The following is a 26,260-nucleotide window of genomic DNA, read 5'->3' on the forward strand; positions in this document are numbered from 1 at the left end:
TTGCGATGACTATCGATGGGGTTGTTGTGCACTGTGCACGGTAATTCGTGTTGTGATACGAGTATTTTTTGTGTTGTCATAGATGGTTGTTTGTTTACTGCTATTTCCTGTCAGTGTCGGTCGGGGCATATAAACCGTTGTTTTGTTTTCCGATGTTTCTTACCAGTGTCGGCTTGGGAGTGAGAATAGAGTATGATATGAAAGAGAGTTGGGTATGGTTATGTTGTTGTCATGGTATAGTAATATTCTGTTAATGGGACACAGTTGTGAGAGGCTGTTAGAGTACTTTTAATCTTTTTTTAGATAAGGCGTTGGTGGACATAGTTGTGGCAAGAGAATTGTGGAACATGTGTGGTATGAACTGGAAACTAGAGGTGGTTTAACACCTTTTATTGGGACAATGAGTACGGAGTTTTGGGACTTAGTATCATGTCAAGTTAAGGGTGAGTTTTGTGGTAATAAAAGAGATGAACTTGAGAAGCTAATGTGAGTATGTGTAATATTTTGTGGAGTGTGAGCTAAGATCGTGGGGATGAGTGTATAAGTATATATAAGTATGTTGTTATGCGGTAATGTGGAAGAGATGGAGTGGTGGTTATACTGAGGATTTTATGATATATGTTATGTGAGTACAGAATAATTGGAGGCACGAGAACTGTTAGAGAAAGAGAGCCCTGGATATAAGAATGGTTGTAGGTCTTGAGGTTATAGTGGGTTATCGTTGACATGCGGTGGTAATGAGGTTTATGGGAGGTATAGCAAAGGACCTAGTATTAGTGAGTTACGAGGACGTAACATTTATCTTAAGAGGAGTAGAAGGGGAAAAGAGAGTTTGATGGTTGTACATGTTATAGTACAATTGGAAGTTTTGAGTGTTGGTGTAGAGTAAAGGATGGATTCGTGTTGTGGTTGATTTTATTACAGATAATGGCAGTGCTCGTAGTAGTATGATGTTTAGGAGTGTGAGTAAACTTCGATAGTGTTAAGGGATTGTGTGATGATGTTTATGTGTGTGAGTAAACTTCGAGGACGAAGTTCATTTTAAGGGTGGTAGAATATGACATTCTGTTTTGGTGATTGATCTTATCTCGTGGATTGTCTCGGTATCGAGTTTGCTAGTGAGCGTATGAAAGTATGATAGAGTTGGCAACACTTATGTTATGCTTATTCGATAGTACTATGGAGTTAGTATTGAGAGTCTATGCTTTAGTTGGGACGATATCGTGAGTTATGTTGTGGAAGTAAGTGTGGTTGGTAGACTTAGTGTTAGGTGTCCAGGTTTTATAGGTTGGGTTGGAACTTCGGGGACGAAGTTCTTTTTAAGGAGGGAAGACTGTAATACTACAGTTTTCCTAAGTTGGTACTCGGCCGAGTATGGCCTACTCGGTCGAGTAAAGTGTGTCGTGTATCCGGGTTTGGCTACTGCCCAGGAACACTTGGCCGAGTATGTGGACTACTCGACCGAGTATAGTCTATACTCGACCGAGTATCCGGTCTGATGAGTGTTATTTCCGCGGTTTTGATTAAAATGATTATAGATTATATATAATCGTTCGTCGGTTCTAAAGCCATTTCTTCCAAAACATAAACTACGTTTCATTCTCCTCTAATCATCTTCATCAATTCCAAGGTAAAGGTCGTCGATTGTGGGTTCTAGCATCTTATTCCGTGTCAATCGTCGTAGTAAGTGTCTTATCCTTATTGATCTATTGTCGATCTTATAAGTTAACAAACCCTAGTTTGGGTTAATTTGGGGGTTTAAGGTTTGCTCATCATATGTATGTTGATTGTTGATTATCATTGTTGTGGGTGACGATGTGGTATTTGTTATGCATATTGTATGATGTATTGCAGCATAGCGGATTGCGAAAAGGTAGGGTTTCCCTGCTCAGTTCTGTTTAATTGATTTGAGATATATTATTGTATCTTGTGTATGATTGTTCTCTCACGATCATCATTGGAGTGTTGGTGTGGTGGTGGTGTGGTGGTGGTGTTGTGATGATTGTGGTGGAGTCACTTGCGGGAGTGGCTTCACACCCTAGTTTGCCCTTCGTAGAACCCGCCACGGGAGGGGATGTGCACATTAAGGGACAGAGATATCGCTCGTTGATGAGCGGGACTTAGGTGGGAATTGGGCTGCGGTCCCCATCGCGGCGAGGATTACCTGTTGCGATGGGTAATCTGCGGGGGCTACACACTTCGGTGTGTAGTCGGTTCGTGTGAGATCGGGAGACCGGAGGAGGAGGATGATCATTTGGTTGCTTATTATACTGTCTTACTTTAATTATTCAAGAATCGACCCCGTTGTTGTTTGGCAAAATCGTGGTGATCCATTCGGGGATGGTGAGCGGATTATGACAGTGATGCAGTCGTTTAGCTTTGGGGCAGTCATGGGGAATCACCACGCAAGCTTAGCTTCCGCTGTCAAGAGTCTTAGTTGCCTTGTTGTAATTGTTGGATTTATGATAGTACTTTGATGTCGGATTTTGAGACTATGTAAACCTCTAATCTTTCGTACTTTAATAAATGTGTTTTGAGTTGTTGCTTTTGATATACTAACCTCGGGCTACCGAGATGGTAACAACCTTTCATGCTAGGGTAGTCCTTGGTAAGGTACCTTGGTATGAGGGGGTGTTACAAAGTGGTATCAGAGCCGACAATTCCGCCACCTAAAACTAATGAACCCAATGAACTTAGGGAGTCTAAATAAAATGAACCCGGGGAGAGTTGTTTGGAGCTACCCCAAGGACTTAGGAGACGTTCCGAAGTCGCACTATGGCCCTCACAATCTCAAGCCGATCACCGGGGGGGGGATTGTTGTGTGTCAAGTTAATGTATGTGTGTGGTACTTAGAACTTGAATGGTTGGATAATGCGGTATGAGAAGTGGTATGTGGAAACATGTGAAAAACATGGTGAGATTTACTTATTTTGATTTTAGTATGGAATATGTTGGCATGTGAAGTGTTTATTATGTGGCTTTCAAAAGGGTAGTGGTACATGCGTACATGATCATGATGATGTTAATGTTTGGTTGTTGGTAGTAGCATGTGATTAAGGTCATGCGTCTATATATATGAATGTCGTGTATAATTTTCATGTGGGTATGATAAAAGTTCAACTATGTACTGGTTTTTGTAGAAGTATTGAGTTCTTATTGTTGCCTTAAGCATGTTCAAGTTGTTTTGGTTTAGAAAACTTGATTTGTATGAAGACCGATTATGGTATGGCTGTCTTAAAACTGTCATAAGTGAAGTTCTATAAATGATATTGCTGTAATTCTAATTGGAAGTGATAGCTTGTCCTTTTACGATTCTAACGGTAGGTCACACGTCCAAAATGACCAAGTAACGAGTGAGATATGACTATTTTACGAAAACTAGACGGTGCTAAGAACTGTGCTGATACTCGACCGAATAGTCCCTACTCGGCCGAGTATCTTTCATATTCGACCGAGTATTCCATATTCGGCCGAGTAATCTTTCTGTGATAATTTTGTTCAGCTTCTGGAGTCGTGAACTCGGCCAAGTAGTCTCATTACTCGACCGAGTTCCCCGTACTCGACCTAGTATGCTATGTACTCGACCGAGTACCTCAGTGGGAGGTCATTATGAGTCGGTGGCTATGTTCTTACATTTGTTTTGAGTCGGTGGCTAGGTTCTTACATTTTTTTTGAGTCGTGGGCTATGTGCACAGGTATGTTTGAGTCTTAACGCATTATTTTATATATGTGACGGTCTTGATACGTATGTTACCGGATGTGATGATATGGAGAATGTCGGCTTATGAGGGACATGTGTTGGATAAGGAAGACATATGTTAATGTGGCTGTGAGGGATAGTGGAAAAAGGAAAGGGAAGATTGATGAGCTAATCGAGGCAAGGAGCATGTTTTGTGAGATAGGGTGAGTGATATAGTCGTGTGTTGAGTAATATAAAAGTAAGTGTATATGGGCAAGAGTGATGTAAGTGTAAAAAAAAAAATCGCGCGAATGAAAGATTGAGTTGAGGGATGCGAATACCGACAAATTGGGATGTGTAAGGATTTATGTAGGGAGACGGTTAGGATTGTGTTGCTTAAGGATATATGTAATGAACGGTTTTTTTAGAGGGATGGAGAAGAGGGGTATATAGTGAACTTAGATGGAGTTATATCGCGACGTGGATTTGTAGATAAGGACTGAGTTTGGGAGTTTGGATTATCAAGAGGCTCATCTAGTGTATAATTATTTGGGCAATTAACGGTATGAGGTGAATTGTTGGTTTTCTAGGGATACGAAAAGGAGATAAAACTAATTAAAGGGTAACCGTTAGTTGTGGGGACTTGATGGTGACAAGTGTGAGTGAGTAGTATGAGCGATAAATAAGAATGAGAGGATATTTACATGAATTAATGGAATTTGAGTTGTGGAGAAAAAAAAAGGTAATCGGATTACTAAAGAGTTAGGTAGAAGAAGGTAGGAGATGAATTATTATTTGGTATTATTGGATGGAAGTAAGTTGGGAGAACGTTGATCAAAGTTATGGGACATGAAAATAAGGAATCATGGAAAGGCACGATAACATCATGAGAGGCTATGAGTTAATAGTTATATAAGAGTTCAGGACGACATGTTAGCCGTGAGTTTCGAGGTATTAAGGGAGTAAGAAGCTGGCAGAGTGTTTGCACGATATGTGGTTTTGGTGGAGAGTTAGGTGACGATCTAATAAGGATAGAATTGGAAATAATGTTGAGGTAAATTTTGTTGATGGATTTAATGTTCGTTATCTGGGGTGATAACCAGGATAGGAAATGAATGGTTATATTTAGAGGCGATGGTAAGAGAGTAGTTACATGAAAGAGGGTGGTGTCGTAGTGTTGTCACTAGTGGTTAAGAATGATGTTAAATAAGGAAGTTAGTTTGTTCTAAAGAGATTGTTTTCGTGGAAGCTTGATTAGTATGTATGGATGTGAGGGAGTATAAGATGTTCATATAGGAGGTGTCTTCTAGTAGTTGGGTACTGACGATATGGTTACGTTCGTCGAGTGTTGAAAATTATGCGGGTGAAAGGATATGTTGTGAAGGGCATCAGAGTTAAGTTCGGACGAGAGGTATCCTTTATCAAGTGGTAACTTACGTGATCAGGATTGACTAGTTAGATTCGATTATGGGTCCATGAGGTGTAAAACTTCGTGTGAGGTCCTGACCTCACGAGTAATGGTGTGGTATGATAGTTATGAGTCGTTATATGTGTGTTCCGCGTCATATGTTATACTTATATGTGTATATATGATATCTGTAAGTAATGGTGTGAGGTTTCGGCCTCAAGAGTCATAGTATGGATGATATTCATAAGGTTATTATCTATTATTCCGTGTAGTATGCTGCGTTGTGATCTAATAAAGCGGTTTTAATGAAGTCTTTGGTCATGGAAGTGGCGAGTCGGTGTTATGAGTTTGTAAAAGTTGCGATGACTATCGATGGGGTTGTTGTGCAATCGTGCACGGTAATTCGTGTTGTGATACGAGTATTTTTTGTGTTGTCATAGATGGTTGTTTGTTTACTGCTATTTCCTGTCAGTGTCGGTCGGGGCATATAAACCGTTGTTTTGTTTTCCGATGTTTCTTACCAGTGTCGGCTTGGGAGTGAGAATAGAGTATGATATGAAAGAGAGTTGGGTATGGTTATGTTGTTGTCATGGTATAGTAATATTCTGTTAATGGGACACAGTTGTGAGAGGCTGTTAGAGTACTTTTAATCTTTTTTTAGATAAGGCGTTGGTGGACATAGTTGTGGCAAGAGAATTGTGGAACATGTGTGGTATGAACTGGAAACTAGAGGTGGTTTAACACCTTTTATTGGGACAATGAGTACGGAGTTTTGGGACTTAGTATCATGTCAAGTTAAGGGTGAGTTTTGTGGTAATAAAAGAGATGAACTTGAGAAGCTAATGTGAGTATGTGTAATATTTTGTGGAGTGTGAGCTAAGATCGTGGGGATGAGTGTATAAGTATATATAAGTATGTTGTTATGCGGTAATGTGGAAGAGATGGAGTGGTGGTTATACTGAGGATTTTATGATATATGTTACGTGAGTACAGAATAATTGGAGGCACGAGAACTGTTAGAGAAAGAGAGCCCTGGATATAAGAATGGTTGTAGGTCTTGAGGTTATAGTGGGTTATCGTTGACATGCGGTGGTAATGAGGTTTATGGGAGGTATAGCAAAGGACCTAGTATTAGTGAGTTACGAGGACGTAACATTTATCTTAAGAGGAGTAGAAGGGGAAAAGAGAGTTTGATGGTTGTACATGTTATAGTACAATTGGAAGTTTTGAGTGTTGGTGTAGAGTAAAGGATGGATTCGTGTTGTGGTTGATTTTATTACAGATAATGGCAGTGCTCGTAGTAGTATGATGTTTAGGAGTGTGAGTAAACTTCGATAGTGTTAAGGGATTGTGTGATGATGTTTATGTGTGTGAGTAAACTTCGAGGACGAAGTTCATTTTAAGGGTGGTAGAATATGACATTCTGTTTTGGTGATTGATCTTATCTCGTGGATTGTCTCGGTATCGAGTTTGCTAGTGAGCGTATGAAAGTATGATAGAGTTGGCAACACTTATGTTATGCTTATTCGATAGTACTATGGAGTTAGTATTGAGAGTCTATGCTTTAGTTGGGACGATATCGTGAGTTATGTTGTGGAAGTAAGTGTGGTTGGTAGACTTAGTGTTAGGTGTCCAGGTTTTATAGGTTGGGTTGGAACTTCGGGGACGAAGTTCTTTTTAAGGAGGGAAGACTGTAATACTACAGTTTTCCTAAGTTGGTACTCGGCCGAGTATGGCCTACTCGGTCGAGTAAAGTGTGTCGTGTATCCGGGTTTGGCTACTGCCCAGGAACACTTGGCCGAGTATGTGGACTACTCGACCGAGTATAGTCTATACTCGACCGAGTATCCGGTCTGATGAGTGTTATTTCCGCGGTTTTGATTAAAATGATTATAGATTATATATAATCGTTCGTCGGTTCTAAAGCCATTTCTTCCAAAACATAAACTACGTTTCATTCTCCTCTAATCATCTTCATCAATTCCAAGGTAAAGGTCGTCGATTGTGGGTTCTAGCATCTTATTCCGTGTCAATCGTCGTAGTAAGTGTCTTATCCTTATTGATCTATTGTCGATCTTATAAGTTAACAAACCCTAGTTTGGGTTAATTTGGGGGTTTAAGGTTTGCTCATCATATGTATGTTGATTGTTGATTATCATTGTTGTGGGTGACGATGTGGTATTTGTTATGCATATTGTATGATGTATTGCAGCATAGCGGATTGCGAAAAGGTAGGGTTTCCCTGCTCAGTTCCTGTTTAATTGATTTGAGATATATTATTGTACTGTGTATGATTGTTCTCTGCTGATCATCATTGGAGTGTTGGTGTGGTGGTGGTGTGGTGGTGGTGTTGTGATGATTGTGGTGGAGTCACTTGCGGGAGTGGCTTCACACCCTAGTTTGCCCTTCGTAGAACCCGCCACGGGAGGGGATGTGCACATTAAGGGACAGAGATATCGCTCGTTGATGAGCGGGACTTAGGTGGGGATTGGCTGCGGTCCCCCCACTGGCGGCGAGGATTACCTGTTGCGATGGGTAATCTGGCAGGGCTACACACTTCGGTGTGTAGTCGGTTACTGTGTGAGATCGGGAGACCGGAGGAGGAGGATGATCAGCTGGTTGCTTATGGTACCTGTCTTACTTTAATTATTCAGTAACTGACCCCATTGTTGTTTTGCAAAATCTGTGGTGATCCATTCGGGGATGGTGAGCAGATTGTGACAACTGATGCAGTCGTTTAGCTTTGGTGCAGTCATGGGGAGTCACCACGCAAGCTTAGCTTCCACTGTCAAGAGTCTTAGTTGCCTTGTTGTAGTTGTTGGATTTATGATAGTAATTTGATGTCGGATTTTGAGACTATGTAAACTTTAAATCTTTCGTACCTTAATAAATGTGTTTTGAGTTGTTGCTTTTGATATACTAATCTCGGGCAACCGAGATGGTAACAACCTTTCATGCTAGGGTAGTTCTTAGCAAGGTACCTTGGTATGAGGGGGTGTTACATTAACCTTGTCGAATCATCTGCTAAGAAGAATAACCTACAGAGGACCTACACCTGACCCAGAGAAGAAATCCAAATTCTGGGATGAGAATTCATACTGCGAATATCACAGAGGCAAGGGACATGATATGGGGAAATGCTTCAAATTGAAACATGTCATCCAGGATATGATTGAAGATGGTCATCTACCCATACCTCCCGCAAGCAAGCCTAGCAATACTCATAATCCTCTTGGAGTTCTGATGATCACCTTGGATTGTTCACACCTCATTTATCCAGTCGAGGATGAGATTCATGCACTAGAAGATGAGGGGAGTTATTCCACCATTTCTCTTACCATTGCCGATTTTATCGCATGGGCAAAAAGTGTAAGTAGGCAAGTTTCAGAACTGGAAGCTGTAGTGGCGTCCCTACGCAATCCAAGTACCATACCCAAAGGAAACGTGCCATTGGCTCCAACTCTATTTCAAGAGTCTACGATGCAAGAAGTAATCGCAGTAGTTGACAATCTAGTCGAGTAAATAGTCAGTCTAGAAGCTGAAATCATCAGGTTGAGAGAGCTCAGTATCGTCAACAGAATATGGGCAGACGACGATGAAGACGAATTCCTCACAGAACACTATCTAGTCAAGGTTAGTGAGGATATAGTCAAGGCTAGCAAAGATCAAGATATAGACCACCTTACTCGCTCAGGACGTCCATATCAAAATGTCTCTCAAAACGGTCCTACTGTTAATTGTCCAGTTACTAACACCAATGTCATCACACCAAATGATGGGGAAGATACATCTGCTGACCATGTACTAGAACAACTGCAGAAGACAAAGGCTGATCTTTCAGTCTGGCAATTAGTTGCGAGTTCATTTCCCCCATTGTCAAGCTTTACTGCAAGCATTGGCTAAACTGAACGTAGCGCACGATTCTACACCTGACGACGTAGTCAACCTAGTCTTCCAAGACTCAGTTAAGCTAAGTAACCCAATTACTTTTTCAGATGAGGATTTGCCTCCTTTCGGCGCCAGTCATAACCTCGCTCTATACATTACAGTCACATCCTTAAAGAAGAACGTACCGATGACTTTGGTGGATGATGGCTCTGTAGTCAACGTCATACCACTAAAGACAACATATAAATTGGGCATGAAAGAATTAGATTGGACTCCTACCAACCAAGGTGTTCGAGCATACGATGGAACACGACGTAAAGTAGTAGGGCTAATTAACCTTACTATAGCCATAGGACCAATCGAGCGGAAGGTTAATTTTCAGATAATGGACATCGAGGCATCCTTCAATATACTTCTGGGAAGGCCTTGGATTCACGCTTCCAAAGCGGTAACATCCACCTTGCACCAGAAGATCAACATTCCTCTTGATGGCAAAGTAGTGACGATCACTTCGTCATCTATCAAGGTTGTGATAGAGAAAATGTCATGCAATCAAGTAGTCACAGACCCAGTATACGAGCTTGGGGGATTTCAAATTATAAATCTTATAAAGAGCGAGCTAGTGCCTTTATACTTCAACCCATACTCCAAATTAGTGGTCCACATATTCAAGTCCCAGGGATACTTCCCAGGAATGCCATTAAACCCTGCCAAGAAGAATACCTTTGCACCTTATAAGGAATGAAATTATCTAAGGATACCATTAGGTTTGGGATACAAACCCACGAAGACAGAAGCCTTAGAAATGCTTACTCAATTCCAAGCCCGGAAAGACAAAGGAATCCAGATACGATCCTATCTCCCTACCCTAATGGATACTTCGTCAGGGAGGGGAGTCAAGAATACTTTCATGGATTTCCCGAACCTTGGCATCGAGGTCTTCCACGATTGCTACTTCATCCCTTCAGAAACGGTCCATACCGTCAAAACTCGTCAAACACTTTGTTTAGACGAATAAGCCGTTAGCCTTATGTTTGGAGAAGACTGATTTTTCAGAGCAGCACAAGATGAGATCATTACCATGATACTTCAAGATGACAATTTCAATCCAACGGCGCTAATTACCGACACCAGCTCAAATCAGAAGAAAGGATGGAGAAAGTCGATCAAGTGGACTAATAACCAAGGAAAGCTCTTCAAGGTCACTACTGGAGAAGGAGAGATGTTCAAAGGAGAACCCGAAGACAATGAATTCGAGTCAGAGTCGGAATCAGAGTCTGAGTCTAGAGAAGTCGCTAGAGAGTCTTCTTCTGTCGTCACTCCCCATCCCGTTGTTTCTCCTAGCATAGCATCGCATAATAACAGTAGCTTGGGAAATGTCCTAGCAGCTGTCCCTTTACCGCCACTGACTACTGAACAGATGGCTTCTTTGTTTCAGCTCTTTTCAATATTTAATATGAATAAATCAGATTCTACTTATTCCTCATGTTTTTCTGAATGGAATTCTATTTATGATGATAATGAGGATGATCCTAACCCAGACTCAGTCGAATTACCTCCCTATATAGTTAAAGAAATATTAAAAGAGGGGGAAGGGGCACCAGTTATAGAGAACACCGAACCCATCAACGTAGGAACCGAACTAGAACCCCAAGAACTTAGGATAGGGATGACCCTGAACCCAACTGAAATGGCCAATTTCATCGACATCCTACACGAGTTCAAGGACGTTTTCTCTTGGTCTTACAGGGACATGCCATGGATCGACAAGGATATTGCAGAACATCGAATTCCAATCAAACCAGGTTTCAAACCTGTAAAACAGAAGCTTCATCGGATGAGGACTGAGTGGGCTCTTAAAATCAAAGAGGAAGTCGATAAACAATTCAAAGCCGGGTTCATAAAAGTTTTCGAGTATTCAGACTGGGTGGCTAACATAGTCCTGGTACCCAAAAAGGATGGCCAAATCCGGGTTTGTGTTGATTTCAGAAACTTGAACAAAGCGAGTCCCAAAGACGACTTCCCTCTACCACACATAGACATATTGGTAGATAATACAACAAATCACGCGTTATTATCCTTTATGGACGGGTATGCAGGGTATAATCAGATCAAAATGGCCATAGAAGATATGCATAAGATAGCCTTAGTCACTCAGTGGGGTACATTATTATACAGTTATGCCATTCGGGCTAATCAATGCGGGAGCTACATATCAAGCACTGCGACAACATTGTTACATGACATGATGCATAAAGAAGTAGAAGTGTACGTGGATGATATGATTGTCAAATCCAAAGATAGGAAGGGACACATCGATAACCTTTGTAAATTCTTCCTAAGTCTGCGCAAGTACAACTTGAGGCTCAATCCTCAGAAATGTGCATTCGGAGTAACGTCGGGCAAGCTTCTGGGATATGTCGTCAGCCAGAGGGGAATAGAAATTGATCCATCCAAGATCAAAGTTTTAATCGAAATGCCACAACCCCAAACAGAGAAGGAGGTTAGAGGATTTCTAGGCAAAGTGCAGTATATAAGCCGATTTATATCGAAGCTCACTATGATCTGCGAACCTATTTTTAAAAAGCTCAAGAAAACAGATCATACCATATGGGATGACGACTGTCAAAAGGTGTTTGACATGATTAAAGAGATACTGGCTAAGCCACCAGTGCTAATGCCTCCCCAACGAGATCAACCTCTTGGTTTATATCTCATAGTCACTGTTGGAAAACAAGAAAGAGCTATCTACTACCTTAGTAAGAAATTCTTAGAATACGAGTGTAAGTACACACCTCTTGAAAAAATATGCCTCGCTCTTGTGTGGGCAACAAAGAAGCTACGCCACTACATGCTTAGCTACTCTGTCAAGGTGTATTCTAAAATGGATCCCGTCAAATATCTCTTCGAAAAACCCGTTCTCAACGGACGTTTGGCAAGATGGACCTTAATGCTCTCGGAGTTTGATCTCAAGTACGTACTTTTGAAAGTCATAAAAGGGCGCGCCGTTGCCGAATTCGTCGCAGATAATCCTATCAGCGATACACAAGCAATAGACACGTGGTCATTTCCAGACGAGGACATCCTACATACCAGTGTAGACTCTTCGGATCTTTATTTTGATGGAGCATCGAATTTAAGAGGATTTTGAATAAGAGTGTTGCTTATTTCTCCTGAAGGTGAGCATACACCACTTTCTGTCAGACTCGACTTCGAGGTGACGAATAACGCAACAGAGTATGAAGCTTGCCTCATTGGTCTACAAAAAGCAGTGAGCTAAGGCCTTAAGAATCTTCGAGTTCACGGAGACTCATCCTTGATCATTAACCAAGTTACAGGATCTTGGAAAATTCGAAGTGAAAGTCTAGCACCCTATCAGGCTAGGATAGATCAAGTCGCCCAATTCTTCGATTAGGTCACTTATCTACACCTACCTCGTGAAGAGAATCAATTTGCAGACCCTCTTTCGAAACTTGCATCCTTGATTAATATGCCAGATAACATGGTTGAAATGCCTTTATGCATCGAATAGCGGTCAGAACCAGCCTACGTACACCTCCTTATAGATGAAGAAGAAAGTCCAGAGGAACCTTGGTTCCAAGCCATTCTAAACTTCAAACTTAATGGTACATATCCACCAGATATGAATAAGAGTGGACAATGCGCAATAAGCCTATTAGCCTCTCAATACCTCCTCATGCAGGGAGAATTGTACAAAAGAACACATCTTGGTGTCGTCTTGCATTGCCTTGATCATTCACAGGCACAGAAAGTGATGGAAGAAGTTCAAGATGGACAATGCGGTCCTCACATGAGTGGACCCATGATAGCAAAGAAAATCACGCGTCTAGGATATTACTGGACGACAATGGAGCCAGATTGTATTAATTACGTCAGACATTGCCACAATTGCCAGATCTTCGGGAATGTACAACACGTCCCTCCCTCAATGCTTTACACTATGACATCTCCTTGGCCATTTTCTGCTTGGGGAATAGACATCATTGGGAAGATCACACCAGCTGGAACAGGGGGTCACTGTTTCATTTTGGTAGCTATCGACTATTTTACTAAATGGGTCGAAGCAGCCTCCTACACTGCTCTTACAGCTAAACATGTGGCCAAGTTCATACAAACCAATATCATCTGCCGATATGGTTGCCCACATGAGATCATCAGTGATAACGGGTCACATTTCCAGGCCGAAACTGCACAATTGCTAGCCAAATACAAAATCAAGCACCACCATTCCTCGCCTTATAGACCCCAAAGTAACTGCGCGGTGGAGGCAGCTAACAAAAATGTCGTCATGATCCTCAAGAAAATGATCAACAATTATCGAGATTGGCCTAACAAAATACCTTTTGCACTATGGGGGTATCGCACATCAGTTAAGATGCCCACTGGGGCTACTCATTTCTTTATGACTTACGGCATGGAAGCTGTGCAACCAGTTGAATTAGAAATCCCATCCCTACACATTTTGCTCGAAAGTCAAATCTCAGAAGCTGAATAGAATAGGGATCGATATGAGGAACTCATCCTTTTGGATGAGCAAAGGTTGTGCACATTACATAATGTGCAGACATATAAGGCACGTATCAAACGAGCCTTTATTAAATGGGTTATGCCCAGGAACATCAAAGAAGGGGATCTGGTACTCAAATCAGTCAGAGCTCTCCTACCTGTCGATCCACGAGGAAAGTTTAAACCTAACTGGGCCGGACCTTTCTTAGTCAAGTCCATACACACGGGGGGTGCGGTTAGGATTACAAACCTAGATGGGAATGAATTTTCTAATCCTACCAACCTAGACCAATTGAAACGATACTACCCTTAGCATAGGACAAAAAATGCACCTCGCGTAACCCACGTGCCGCTCATGCGACATGAAATAAAAATGGCCCTAGGCCCGCTGAAAGAAAGTTTATGTCACTATGCTCTTGCATTTTGACATTTTGACATCCTTACATCATCAAATAAATTGAATTGTACTTCCCTTAAGAGTAAGTAAAACACATGCATATTTTTCTAAAGTTCATTACAAGCTCTTGCTTCGAAAAATTATTCTTTTACATTTACTCGAACTACGCACAGGGGTTGATTTCATTTTTTCTAATGAATACGTTGGCAATCCTTCACAGGATACAACCCATTATTTAAAAAAAAATGTAAATAGAAGGACATTTGCAATTGCATTTGAAATTCGACAAGAATAATAAAAGAAAATCAGAACAGTTTCTTAACTAATAAATCTTTTATTCATTGTTCTATAAATAGTAATAATACGCCAAATACATATAAAATGAAAATGCTGAAAAATGCTAGGCTAGGATTCTAAAAACCCCGCCATTTATTACAACTCAAATTAATAATAATAATACTATAATAAATGACTAAGGCTATTCTTCCATTTTCCCTTTGCCTTTGTCACCCTTGTCATATTTCTTATCTCGACCACGAGCCGGGCGCTCTTGCGTTGTCTCCGACCTAATCACCAACGGCCGTTCTCGCAGTCTAGCCTTGCTATTTCGATCCATCACCATCTCTACGGCAGGAGTAACTCTCGGCTTCTTCGACGGATGAGTAACTAGGAATCCAGCCTCTTCTTTCTCTTCAGTCAAGTACTTTTGGTTCTCCTTTGCTACTTTGCGGATCTTATAATCCACAGGCTCGTTCTTCCCCAGCTTCTCACGTTTTTCAGGAGTACCAGGCTTCCTCCACTTCAAATATGAGTTAGATACCCATAAGGAGCCAATAGGAACTGGTATAAACCACATGTTCCTCTGAGCCCACCGGATTACCCACTCTCGACAAGACTCCAAAGTATGTGCCAAGGCAGTTTGGGGAACGGTATCAAGCTTCGGAATTTTCTGCCTAAGGCCCACTTGCCTCATCAATATCTCCGGAAAAATGCAAACCATGAATTCCAAACCAGGGACACGAACTGACCGTGTCGGATCCAAAGATGAGACTCCAGTGACTGACCTGAGATACCACCACGGCACAATCCATCGGATCAAGGGGCCACCTTCGCTCTTCAACTTATTTTCCCAATAGTTGCATACCCGAGTGAAGTCCACCATGTATAGCCTAGTTCTCATTGCAATTGATTGAGCATGATATCCTGGCACATTAACTGGGGGCTCGATCAATCGCAGCCGTTCCATCAGCCAAACCTGCAAAAAGAGGACGGGAATTAGTACCCATGTATCGACCGAAAGAAAAGAAAACAAAAAAAGAAAAAAGAAGAAAAAGAAAAAAAACGAAAATAAAACGGTCGAAAAAAGAAGAAAAACCAAAAAAAAACAAAAACAAAAAACGGTCGAAAAAGAAGAAAAATGGGTTCTTACCTGCAGAATAACGGGACTCCCCAAATAAGGAAGCTCGCGGTTGGCCTTTCTATTATCCAAACCAAGAATGGTCTCCTCTAAGCAAAGGCATGCTGGGCTCTTGCGCAGCTCCATTTGTTCCACTAGGCTCAGAAAACGAGGATCACCTCTCATATCCTCATCAACATGCCCTCGAAGGATATAGCACTGAAGTAGACAAAACCCGAAGGCCCTGCGCCTCACAACATAGGAAATAGTAGGGTCCTCCCTATTTATAAATCGATCAAGAAAGTCAAACATGCGGACACCTTTTGAGGTCACAAGAAGGTCCAACTCAGCCTTGGTCAATCCAAACAAGTCCCTAAATTTATTTTTATATCCTTGAGAGTTTGGGGTATAGCTGGTACATTTTCTGGGTCCCATCCTCCAACAGCAGCTATTTCTTCAGGAAAAGGGCAAATTTCGCCTCCCGGAAAGGCAAATACGTGGAAATTCGGGTCCCAATACTCAAGACAAGCATCCAAGAAAGGCTTCACCACTTTCACTAATTTGAGACTCAAGATCGATCCTAAATTAAAAGCACCCATGTCGTGTTTCTCAATATTTGTAAACTCATTCGTCCAATCCTTCAGACGGTTTTCAAAGGCCTCCATGATTTTGGAATTTTTTTGAGGGAATATGTGAGTTTTATGTAATAGACGGAAGAAAGAAGAAGGAATTGTGTGAATAAAAGCTCACCCGAAGTTTCTATTTATACTATTCGCTGTTTCCTAAATTTTGTCGAGGACTGACAACCTGGAGAAATGACGCATCATCTGCTGCGCCTCTTCCCCAGGTCCTTTTCCGTGCTGCCAGCCATGATTCTTTCCTATTTAGCCTTTTGCTATGATTTCCTATTCCTAGAGGATCTTAATTTAGTAATTTCATCAAAATTACCAAGTTTTATGTTTCCTCATTCTTTTCGGGTTCGCGTTTCGAGACAAAGTCGACTTTTTTTGCCAAACGCGCACACTTACTCATTTTCATTTCTTTTCTTTTAGGGGAATCATTTCACTCCTCTTTTCGATACATTTCACACTTAGACATTTCCATTAAATTTTTTTGGGGGGTAGCCCTCCCTACTGTCCGGTCTTTTTGCTCATTTTTGGGCATTTTTGCGCATTTCTAAGCATTTTTTTTACTCATTTCTGGGCATTTTTGTCATTTTTTACACTTATACATCTCTTTTAGTTTTCCTTTTTTAGGGGGTAGCCCACCCTACTGTCCGGTCATTTTGCTCATTTCTGGGCATTTTTGCACATTTCTAAGGATTTTTTGTCATTTTGGACATTTTTGTCATTTTCGGGCACCTTTTTACTTTTATTCACTTTGCGCCAATTTAGGCCACCTATATGCTATACGTTTTACGTGTAAGTTCTATGTAAAATTCGGCAGCATGACGGCACAAACCGTCGCCCTCCAAGCTCCCACCAAACCCCAGAAGGCTCCCAACTCGATGATGGCCTTCTCCTCCTCCGATAGTCTCTCGAAGGCATCCATCATCGTCGTGTAACCGGAAAAGGACCTTATGTTCCTGGCCTCCTATATCATTTCAAAAGCAAAAGCTATCTTTAGCATAAAACAAATGAGAAATAAAACAGTAGACGAATAGGAAAGGTAATTGGAAATGACAAGCTCGAAACTTACCAAAATCCTCGCCGTCCTGTAAGACAGGTGGCTCTCTGCTGCCACAATGAGATGCCTATCATCCCATTTCTCGGCCCACTCGGGTGCACCCATGAGCTGGCGACCACCTCGTCCCACGTTGGCCCTCTTCGGGACCTCCTCAACCTCCTCCTCGATCTCCTCAAGCCTCTCTCCCCCTACGAGAGCATGAGAAGGGTCGAAGCCCACGTCCATGGGGTCCCTCCCCGACGTAGAAGGCACGTCACCTGCAAAATCAAGATAAACAAGGCCATGTCAAGCCATGACAAGCCTCTTTGAAGCCGTTTCAAGCATTTTCGAGCATCTAACAGTGGCTTTTCTCGCCATCTTTGGCCATTTATTTCAAAACCCGACCACACATGTAGAAGGTTGAGGCAAGTCAAGTCTAAGTTCAAGCCTAGTTGCGGGTTTGAGTCGAAATTTCGGCAGCATTTCGCTATAATTGCAATTATGCCCTAAAAAGTGTCATGAAAGAGTTGTCACAAATCAAAAATTCGGCATGATAGCAAGTTTACCCATTACACAAGGGTTCCAAAACACCAAATTTCATCAAAAATGGACAATCCTAAGGTCATTTTCGAAGCGATTTTCTAAATAGCAGAGAAACCGTCTCATTTTCCCCCAAATGCTCAATACTTGACGAAAATTCAAAAAGAATACATGGTTATGTTCCTAACATTGCCAATTACCCATTTCTAATGTCAATTTTATCAAGCAAATTCATTTGAGGCAAAACCCCCAATTTTTCGACATAAATGGGGAAGAACCCTAATTTTTCGGCTTAAATTCAAGCAAACACGAAATTAAAGCAAGAATAAGATACATACCTCGATTGATCATGATTTATGGCACGAATTGATCAAGTTTTGACGAGTTTTGGTTAGAATTTGAGAGGATTTAAGAAGAATTTGTGTTTTGTAATTATGAAATAAACACACGGTTTTGATCGGGTTTTAACCCAGACAGGGACAAGCCCAAGAAAAGACGCATCACTAGCTGCGCCCATCCAAATGCCGCAGCTCCTGCTGCGCCTGTTCCCCAGCGACATTTCAGCTCAAAATTTGAAAATCCGTTATAAGTTTGTTATTTGTGGGCCCAAGTTTTGTGCGCCTCTCTGACATCTTGTATCATACATTTGGCTCTTTTGGGCGTTCTTTTCAGACCCACCTACGTTTTCAAACGAACTGCAAAGCCGTCACAACATTTTATTTCCCTGCAAGAATTTTGTTGAACCCAATTCACAAGCTCCTCAGTTATTATTCGAATTTCGCTTGCAACAACCGAGCGGATTTCCACGGTGCTTAGGACGCGCCACTATCAGTCAAGCCTCTTCATTTTCCTCGACGATGTTTAAGACACACCTTTGTCAAAATACATTTAATGCCCAGCGAGAGTTCATTATAGCCAATGTACTTCTCAAGAAGCGGAGTTTGTTTGAAAGCAGATGCAAGCAGATCTCCCAGGAATGACTCAATCCAGACAAAGTCATCCATATTTTCCCCAGCAATATTTTGCAGTGTTGCTCCAGACGATCAAGATGTTACTAGTCGTCGATATATGCTTCTCCAGCGATATTTTGCAGTGTTGCTGTTGACAATGAAGACCTTATTTGTTTCCTCGAGCGAGATTTCGTTGCCATTCACAGCCCACAAATTTCTCAGAAGCAGAGTTCGCTTGATGACCGACGCAAGCAGATTCTCCAGCAGTTCTCCCGACAACCTGTTGACCCTATCAAATCCTTCAGTTCTGTCAGATAATCTTTTATCCTTCAGACCTTTCAGGTAATCCTTTCGTCTTCAGACATCAAGTTATCATCAGACCCCAAAAAGTTCCGCCGAAACGCCTTCAATCCCGTTTCACCAGGAGATTGTCAGTGTGGACACGGGGGGCCCATGGGGGCGCTTGGGAAACAAGCATTTGCATTTGTGGAGTCGCCACCAATATATTGTGGAAAATTGGAAACCGTTCGAATACCTCGTGTCATGTCAAGACACAAAGTAGTGACATGAACACTAAGAACTCGTTACCCTTAGCATTCTACGTCTAGAATGACTCTCGTGGATGCCAATGAACACGGATGTTCACACAGATCCGGAGTAAGGGGTGAGGGTACGTATTAGGAAGTCCTTTTACTGAACACCTAATCCCGCCCGCCTCGATAGCAGCCTCTACTAATGATTAGGGAAGTTCGTTTGTACTTGATATGTTGACGATTATATGCATGCAATGCAACATCCAACATTTTGATCCTAGCATGTGAGTATTAACTAAGTCGGTGAACATGTAATTAGCACTCATTAATGTCGAAATAGGGTTTAGAATTAATTACATGTGAAAACAAGTAAATAAATCATACAAAATAATATAATAAATAAAATGCGATAATTAAAATTGCAATGATTTAATGATTTACGTCAAAAATATATTTAAGACGAACAATTTAAGAAAAATAAGGGAAAATAAATTAGGTTAGAAAATATGGACAGATTAGAGGTGATATTACGACTAATAGTCGATTAATACGTAATTAAGGAAGGGTATTGCTTTTTCACATACGCCTTTTACTCTTTCACATACGTAATTTACAAGGTTACCCTTCTCATTTCTTCATCCTTTTCCCCAACAAATCAATTATTTCTCTCCCTTCCCTAATCCCCTTCACCCATCTCCATTAACCACCACACACCTCCATTAACCACCATCTCGCCGGCACTCGGTCTCCCTTCCCCCTGCGACTGCCGCACTCCCCCTCCCATCCCCCTGCGATTCCGAGTCCGGCTACCACCGCACAACCCTCCTTCCCCAGCCCACGGTCGTTCTGACCACCGCCACCATTATTATTATTATTATTATTATTATTATTATTATTATTATTATTATTATTATTATAAAACATTAAATATATTAATTCCAAGATAGCAGTACTCAACAAAACCATTTACATGGGATCATTTCGCTTACATTGGTAGATGTAAGCTGTATACGAGAGTCCTTGCCATACGTTGTAAGCTGTATACGACTGTCCGGATGAGAGTCGACACCACACACGAAGTTTCTAAAATGGGAAATTCTGAGTTAAAGAAGTCATCTGTACGAAAGGGAAGAAGTCGGTGCAGGGGTGGTTTACAGTTCAGAATGCATGCAAAATTGATTCCAATAACATCATCTGAACTCCATATTGGATGACAATCTGAACACAATCAGCAAAAGATACAGCCAAATTAATTCAAATTATAAAGTTCCACCTGTGCCAGTGAATAGTTTACATTTAATTTATTACGCGAGTGAAACTGAAACTATTGACTGAAACGGAGGGAGTAATGTATCGAAAAATATAAGCTCAACATAAGAAACTTACAAGTAATAGAGGAGGAAGAAAGTAAATGGGCAGCCATGGATGAATCAATAAACATAGAAAATAATGAGAATTAATTGTAAAGAGTAGTGAGAGGATAAATGTTAGTTGGAGGATTAGAATAAAGTGGAAGTTGCCTTTGTGTTCATGTTTTTCTAATCCTCTTGTGTTTCATGCGTCTTTTTTGTTCCCAGATTCCAAGTTGACTTTTACAGAAAGAAGTACAGTAACATTTTGCAGTTGTTATTGAGAGATGGTAAATTTCGTAATCATTAATCTCTACTCGGTTTCAAAACCCGTCAACATTAAAACTCGTCTCGCAAACTTCCTTTAAATGGTTAACATTTTGTGCATCGTAATTCGTAAGAGATCTTGTATCCCATTTTCGTGTCTCATCTTGTGTTTCACGACTCACGCACTCTCTTCTTCTGACACGAGATAAAACACGGAAATTAAACGGATTCTACACTACAAAGTGGCAGCTGGGTCCTAGTTTTGTGAGCAACGTTTGAACTGAAAATAGTAAGATGTAGATATTTTGGTGTATGTATTAGATTAGACTTGGGCATGTGGCAGTAGTCTCGCAGTACGAAAGGGAAGAAGTCGGTTTGACAGGAGACTCCGTTCAGACTTGGGCATGTGGCGTAAAATTTGTACTGTCGAGTCTGCAGTCAAGAAAAGTCAAATAAGCTACTGTCGATAACTGCCGACTGCAAGTAGGTGCAGGGAGATAAGAGGTGACAGGAGCATAGGACCATGTCTGTATGAATTCAGTTGGCATGTATATGAGCATTAGACTACCAACCCTGCGCACCCAAATTCAAGGATCTTGTTATCAGATATGATCAACTTATACAAAATCAGATCGTTTTCACGTGTAATCTAGACAACTTTTATGAAGGATCATGGTTCTGGACAAATCATTCAGAGATGTCTATGACAAATGAAAATATAAATATAAATATAAATAACAAATGAGTATCTAAATATTTTTCTAAAATAATACATGATAGTACTAAACTAAACTATTACAAGTCATCTAATTCAATGGTTGTTGTCCCATTGTTCGATTTGGTTGGAACTTGTTTTTGATAAAGCGTTAATCTATCTTGAATCTGATTCAGATATCGAACATTACCAAGCGAGTAAACCTTTGGTAATGGACTCCTACTTCCAAGTCGTACCTACAAAAATCATTAATATAGTATTTTAAGACGGTGTAACACAATTATAAAAACATTCAAGAATACAAAAATAATTACATAAACTTACCCATACAAAATGTTCCGCGGCTCGAAGGTAGACCATTGAGAAAATTCTTCTTGGACCATGTTCATCTACATTTGTTGCTTTCGTTGGTAAACAAGTCATACTCTGACGGCGTGACAAACTCACAAAAATTGCATTATAACGATTGGCAGCAACAAGCAATAACTCAGTGTCAAACCAATATGGTCGCAAACATTGTCCCCCCGAAAAAGAAACCCTATCGCAAAGGGCAACAAAATTATCCACACCCGCAAAAATATCAGTATAGAACTCCTTGTTACTCTCTAGCTCATCCAATAAATCACGTCTTACCTTTAGCCATTCATTTTCATCGCCATAAATATCTAAAGCAATACAGTGGTACCCGCAATTTCCATCACCTATGACATTCACCAAAGTCCGTTATCCAACTTACCATGACATCACATAAATCTTCCCGCCTTTGAAATGGTGTACTACTCTTTGTAGGAATCTCTTTCTCCTTTGCGACCGAACCATTACTTCTCCCTCTTTTACGACCCTTTTTAGGAACCTCTTTGTCCTTTTCCGATGTGTTCGTTGATCTCCCTCTTTCATAGCTCTCAGTGGGAAACTCTTTTTCAACGTATTCCCATTGTGATGGTGTTCTTGAAACCGAGGTTTTTTTGGGGCGCCCTCTTGTCTTTTTAACTTCAGGGTCAACAATGTTAGGAGGATGCAACATATTCTCAATGTATTCAGAAATTTTTTTCATCGATTGTGCACCACCCTTTATCACTTCATCAACTAGTTTGCGTAACCTATTTTCCTCCTCAACCTCCTTTTCAGCAACTCCTTCTCCAACAACTGTCTTGACATCTAAAGTTTTCCAAAATTGGTGAATAGAGTCTAGTTCAATACTGACCATCTACAAGTAGAAAACAACAATTATCATCACGAATAACAAGTAACAAGTATCATTAACTAATTTTTTGTATATTATTTGCAAATACCTGTGTCGAGTAGCTTAATAACCTCGCATGCGCAAGGTAGACCATGTGTCACCTTCTTAACACAATTATTACATTCTGCCTTTTGTAGTGCAAGGTCTATAGCATTAATCGCGTGGTGGCTAACATTTAAATTCAATCTTTGATAAACATTCAAAGCCACGCCAATATGAAGACGAATAATTCTTGAGCGGCCTAATTCTCTAACTATTTCTCCAATCAAGTTTTCTGAATTATGAATTGTTTCAAAATCGTGTTGAAACCACCATTGGACGTTTTTAGCAATCGCTTAAGCGACGCATGCGCACCCTCAACTCTGTAAACAACACAATGCAAGTTTAAAAAATTGAAACAAATAATAATAATAGTGCGTATTTAACATAATAATGTATTTACATATTACCTGTTTGTGGTAACATTCCCAAAATGTAGGATGTTGTTAATCCAAGCGGACACGAATCTCTCTTTATATAAATCAAGCCATGTCTCTTTCAAATATTTTTTCAATCCCGGGACTAACCGGTATTTTTCGAAACATATCCTCTCATTTTCCAAATATTCACCTCGATTCTGAGAATTTACCAAATTTTTCCATCTCCCTTTTGCGAATGCTTCACCCCTTGAACAATTTTTTGTTACTCTCTTTACCCAAGCCTCCACGTCTTTTTCTATGTGACGTCTACATAGCAAGTGTCTAGCATTTGGAAAATATTTCTGAATGGCATTCATTAACGGTTTTTCTTTATCAGTCACAAAAACTATCTCCTCATCTGTATCTAATACTTCCCTGATACACTTAAACGCCCAATCATATGCCGTCCCCCTTTCATTTTCCAGGAACCCATAAAATACAGAGAAATTTTTATTTACTGGTGTAATACCAACAATTTCCAATAGCGGCATCTTATACTTGTTCGTGTTGTACGTACAATCAGCAATAAGGACAAATGGATAATGTTTCAACAGATTTATTGAATCTGGATGAGCGAATAAGAGATCAGTTAGCTCAGATGTACCTTTTTTCTTCCCGGGAATCGTTTGATGAAAGTGTAGATAACCATGAGCATCGGCAAGTGTTCGTAATTGTTCCGATGATGTGCGATTTCCTCTCACCCTTTTCTTCTCTCTGGCCCGTACATTGTATACTTGTTTTTGCGTAACTTTATAATTCTGGTTACGTAACTCAATCAATATATTCGCCACGGGAACTTGACTTGCAGTCATTCTCATAATAATTTCTTTGACTTTAGGATTTAAAATTTCATCCTTTTCTACAAGCTTGTGATTATGCATCCCATTAAGAACATATAACTTCCACGTACCGTATGGTTGCCCAATACCTTTCAATCTAAATGGACATAGACAACTTTTTGTGCCAGTTAAACGTTTGCTAGATGAAGCGTTTATATTCGATCGGTACTGATATGGTCTAGATCGGTCACAAAAAAGTCGTTGTTCACCAAAACCACCACTTCGCTCTTCGTGATAAACTTGTAAACGGATATGAACATTATGTAAAAGACCAATTCTTTTAGTTTCTGTTACTAGTTCGGCACATGATTTGAAGGTATGATCAAGAGTGAAAACATGTGAAGTGTCAACCATATCATCGGCAAAATGCTCAAAATCATCAGCGTCCTACAGTTTCCAAATAAACTACATAAATAAATTAATCTACTTAAAAAGTAAAAAAATCAAACGAAAACTAAAAATAATCAATAAAAAAAGAAATATTATTATTCAAAAAAGAACAAACTAATTATGATTTTACGAAAATAAAATTCTAGACAGGTTATACATGCGAAGTTTCAACCGTACCGTATCGTCTGCAAAATGTTCAAAATCATCACCGTCCTACAATTTCGAATAAATAAAAAGAAGTAAATTAATCTACTTAATTAACACAAAGATCAAAATAAAAATAATCAATAAATAACTATTAAAAAAACAAAATTATGAATTTCTAAAAAAAAAAAACTAATAATGATTTTCGAAAAAAAAAAAAAAAAAAAAAAAAAAAAAAAAAAGACCGAATGTAACGACATTCCCCTTCCCCTGCACTCCCTTTCCCGACATTCCCCCTCCCCTGCAACTCCGCCACCCTCACCCACCCTTGCAACTCCGACCACCGCCCTACCATGACCGGCCGGTCTGACCACCGACCACCACCCTGCACTGCCCTTTACTGCTCCGACCCTCCCCCGCACTCCACCTCCCCCGCACTGCCCTTTACTGCTCCGACCACCGACCACCACCCTGTACTCCTGCTCCGACCGCCGTCGTCCACCATACTACCTGCTCTGAACACCACAATCCACCGCACAAATCACTAACATAATTGATTATAAACCCAATTTTAGATCAAAATAATTAATAAGAAATAACCAACATAATTGCTAAATAAATTAGTATTACTTCATTAATTGAAGAATTGTAATCCATGTTCAAGTTTTAGAAGATTAGGTTTTAATTTTAGGAGAATGGTATATAAAAAACCTAATTTGTTTAGATTTAGGAAAAGGGTAGAGTATGGAAATTTTATGAAAAAAAGTATGTGAAAGAGTAAAAGGCGTATGTGAAAGAGCAACACCGTTAAGGAATAAGGTCAAAGCAAAAACGGAAGTTCAGAGACAGAATTCAACCCGGAACAGGCACAACAATGTTGCGTCCCTTGGAAGAGGCGCAGTGGTCACTGCGTCTGTTCCTGAGGTGAGTTCTGGCTGTGAAGTCAGAACTGCGTGTTGTTAATGTTCGTTGGTGTATTTAATGGTTGATTATTAATATTTGTCTCGGATGAAAGTGATTTAGCGTATTATTAACATATGAAATCGTCATAAAAGCGATAAAAAATGACTTAAAACGAATTAAAACGAATTATAACGGATTATAAACTAACTACAAATTAATTAGGTTTAATTATGAAAACGGAAATGAGCTAGACAAACTGGAAATAAAAGGTAAAAATATGTACAAAAGACGAATTCCAGAGACTTGATATGAACGAATCGAGTCCCTAAAAATCCGGGTTTGATTTAATGACAAAAACCCGCAAATATCAATTATAAGGGATTTAAGTCGGAATTAAAGCGTGATATTATTAGGAATATGTATTAAAGATTATTATGTACAAAGAAAAGAGAAGAAAACAAGAAAACAAAGGAAAAGGAACGAATTTACAGAGAAGCGAGGAAGAAGAAGAAAGGCAGGAACTGCGGCAGCCTCTAGAAGAGGCGCAGCAGTTGCTGCGTTTCTTATCGACGTCTGCCTACTGTTAATCCGTAAAAACGGTTTGATAAAAGGGTTTTAGAAATCGGTTTTAAGCATACTTTTGACGTAAATCTTACATTAAATTGGTACAAAAATAAAATACAATAATAAAAGATGGGATTTACACCCTCAGACTTACATGTTTGACGAAACGAGATTAACTAAGTTAACGTTTTAGTGATTGCTCGACTCGAATGTATGATGAAAGTGTCATCATAAGAGGATTTAGATTAAATTGATTGATTAATTGATGTGTAGTTGGTCAAATTAGTCGGTCATGCAACGTGACTGGTACTCAGAATTATCTGAGCTTACGTGATCGATTGATTAAGCACGTAGACGTCAAAAGCTTAGAGCACGGTCTTAGAATGCAAAGGGAGAAGAGAAGGG

At 40.2% G+C, this 26,260-nt stretch overlaps 1 protein-coding gene across 1 annotated transcript; it reads right to left on the reverse strand.

Annotated features, from left to right (window-relative positions):
* Window positions 1-22,822: 22,822 nt before the first annotated feature.
* Window positions 22,823-23,827, reverse strand: LOC141618156 (PKS-NRPS hybrid synthetase cheA-like). The gene is made up of 2 exons (XM_074435261.1): window positions 23,007-23,827; window positions 22,823-22,919 (listed from the first exon to the last, which is right to left on the reverse strand). The coding sequence occupies exons 1-2, from the start codon at window positions 23,825-23,827 to the stop codon at window positions 22,823-22,825; spliced, it is 918 nt and encodes a 305-aa protein (XP_074291362.1).
* Between the last annotated feature and the right edge of the window lie 2,433 nt (window positions 23,828-26,260).

The sequence above is a fragment of the Silene latifolia genome, chromosome X (genome assembly GCF_048544455.1).
Source record: "Silene latifolia isolate original U9 population chromosome X, ASM4854445v1, whole genome shotgun sequence".
Taxonomy (NCBI): domain Eukaryota; kingdom Viridiplantae; phylum Streptophyta; class Magnoliopsida; order Caryophyllales; family Caryophyllaceae; genus Silene; species Silene latifolia.

Bases quoted from the DNA above. Each gene is read 5' to 3' on its own strand.
- LOC141618156 (XM_074435261.1), bottom strand. From the start codon at position 23,827: ATGACTGCAAGTCAAGTTCCCGTGGCGAATATATTGATTGAGTTACGT. The intron at 22,920-23,006 runs GTAATATGTAAA...TGTTGTTTACAG, and splicing joins GGGAATGTTACCACAAACAG to AGTTGAGGGTGCGCATGCGT.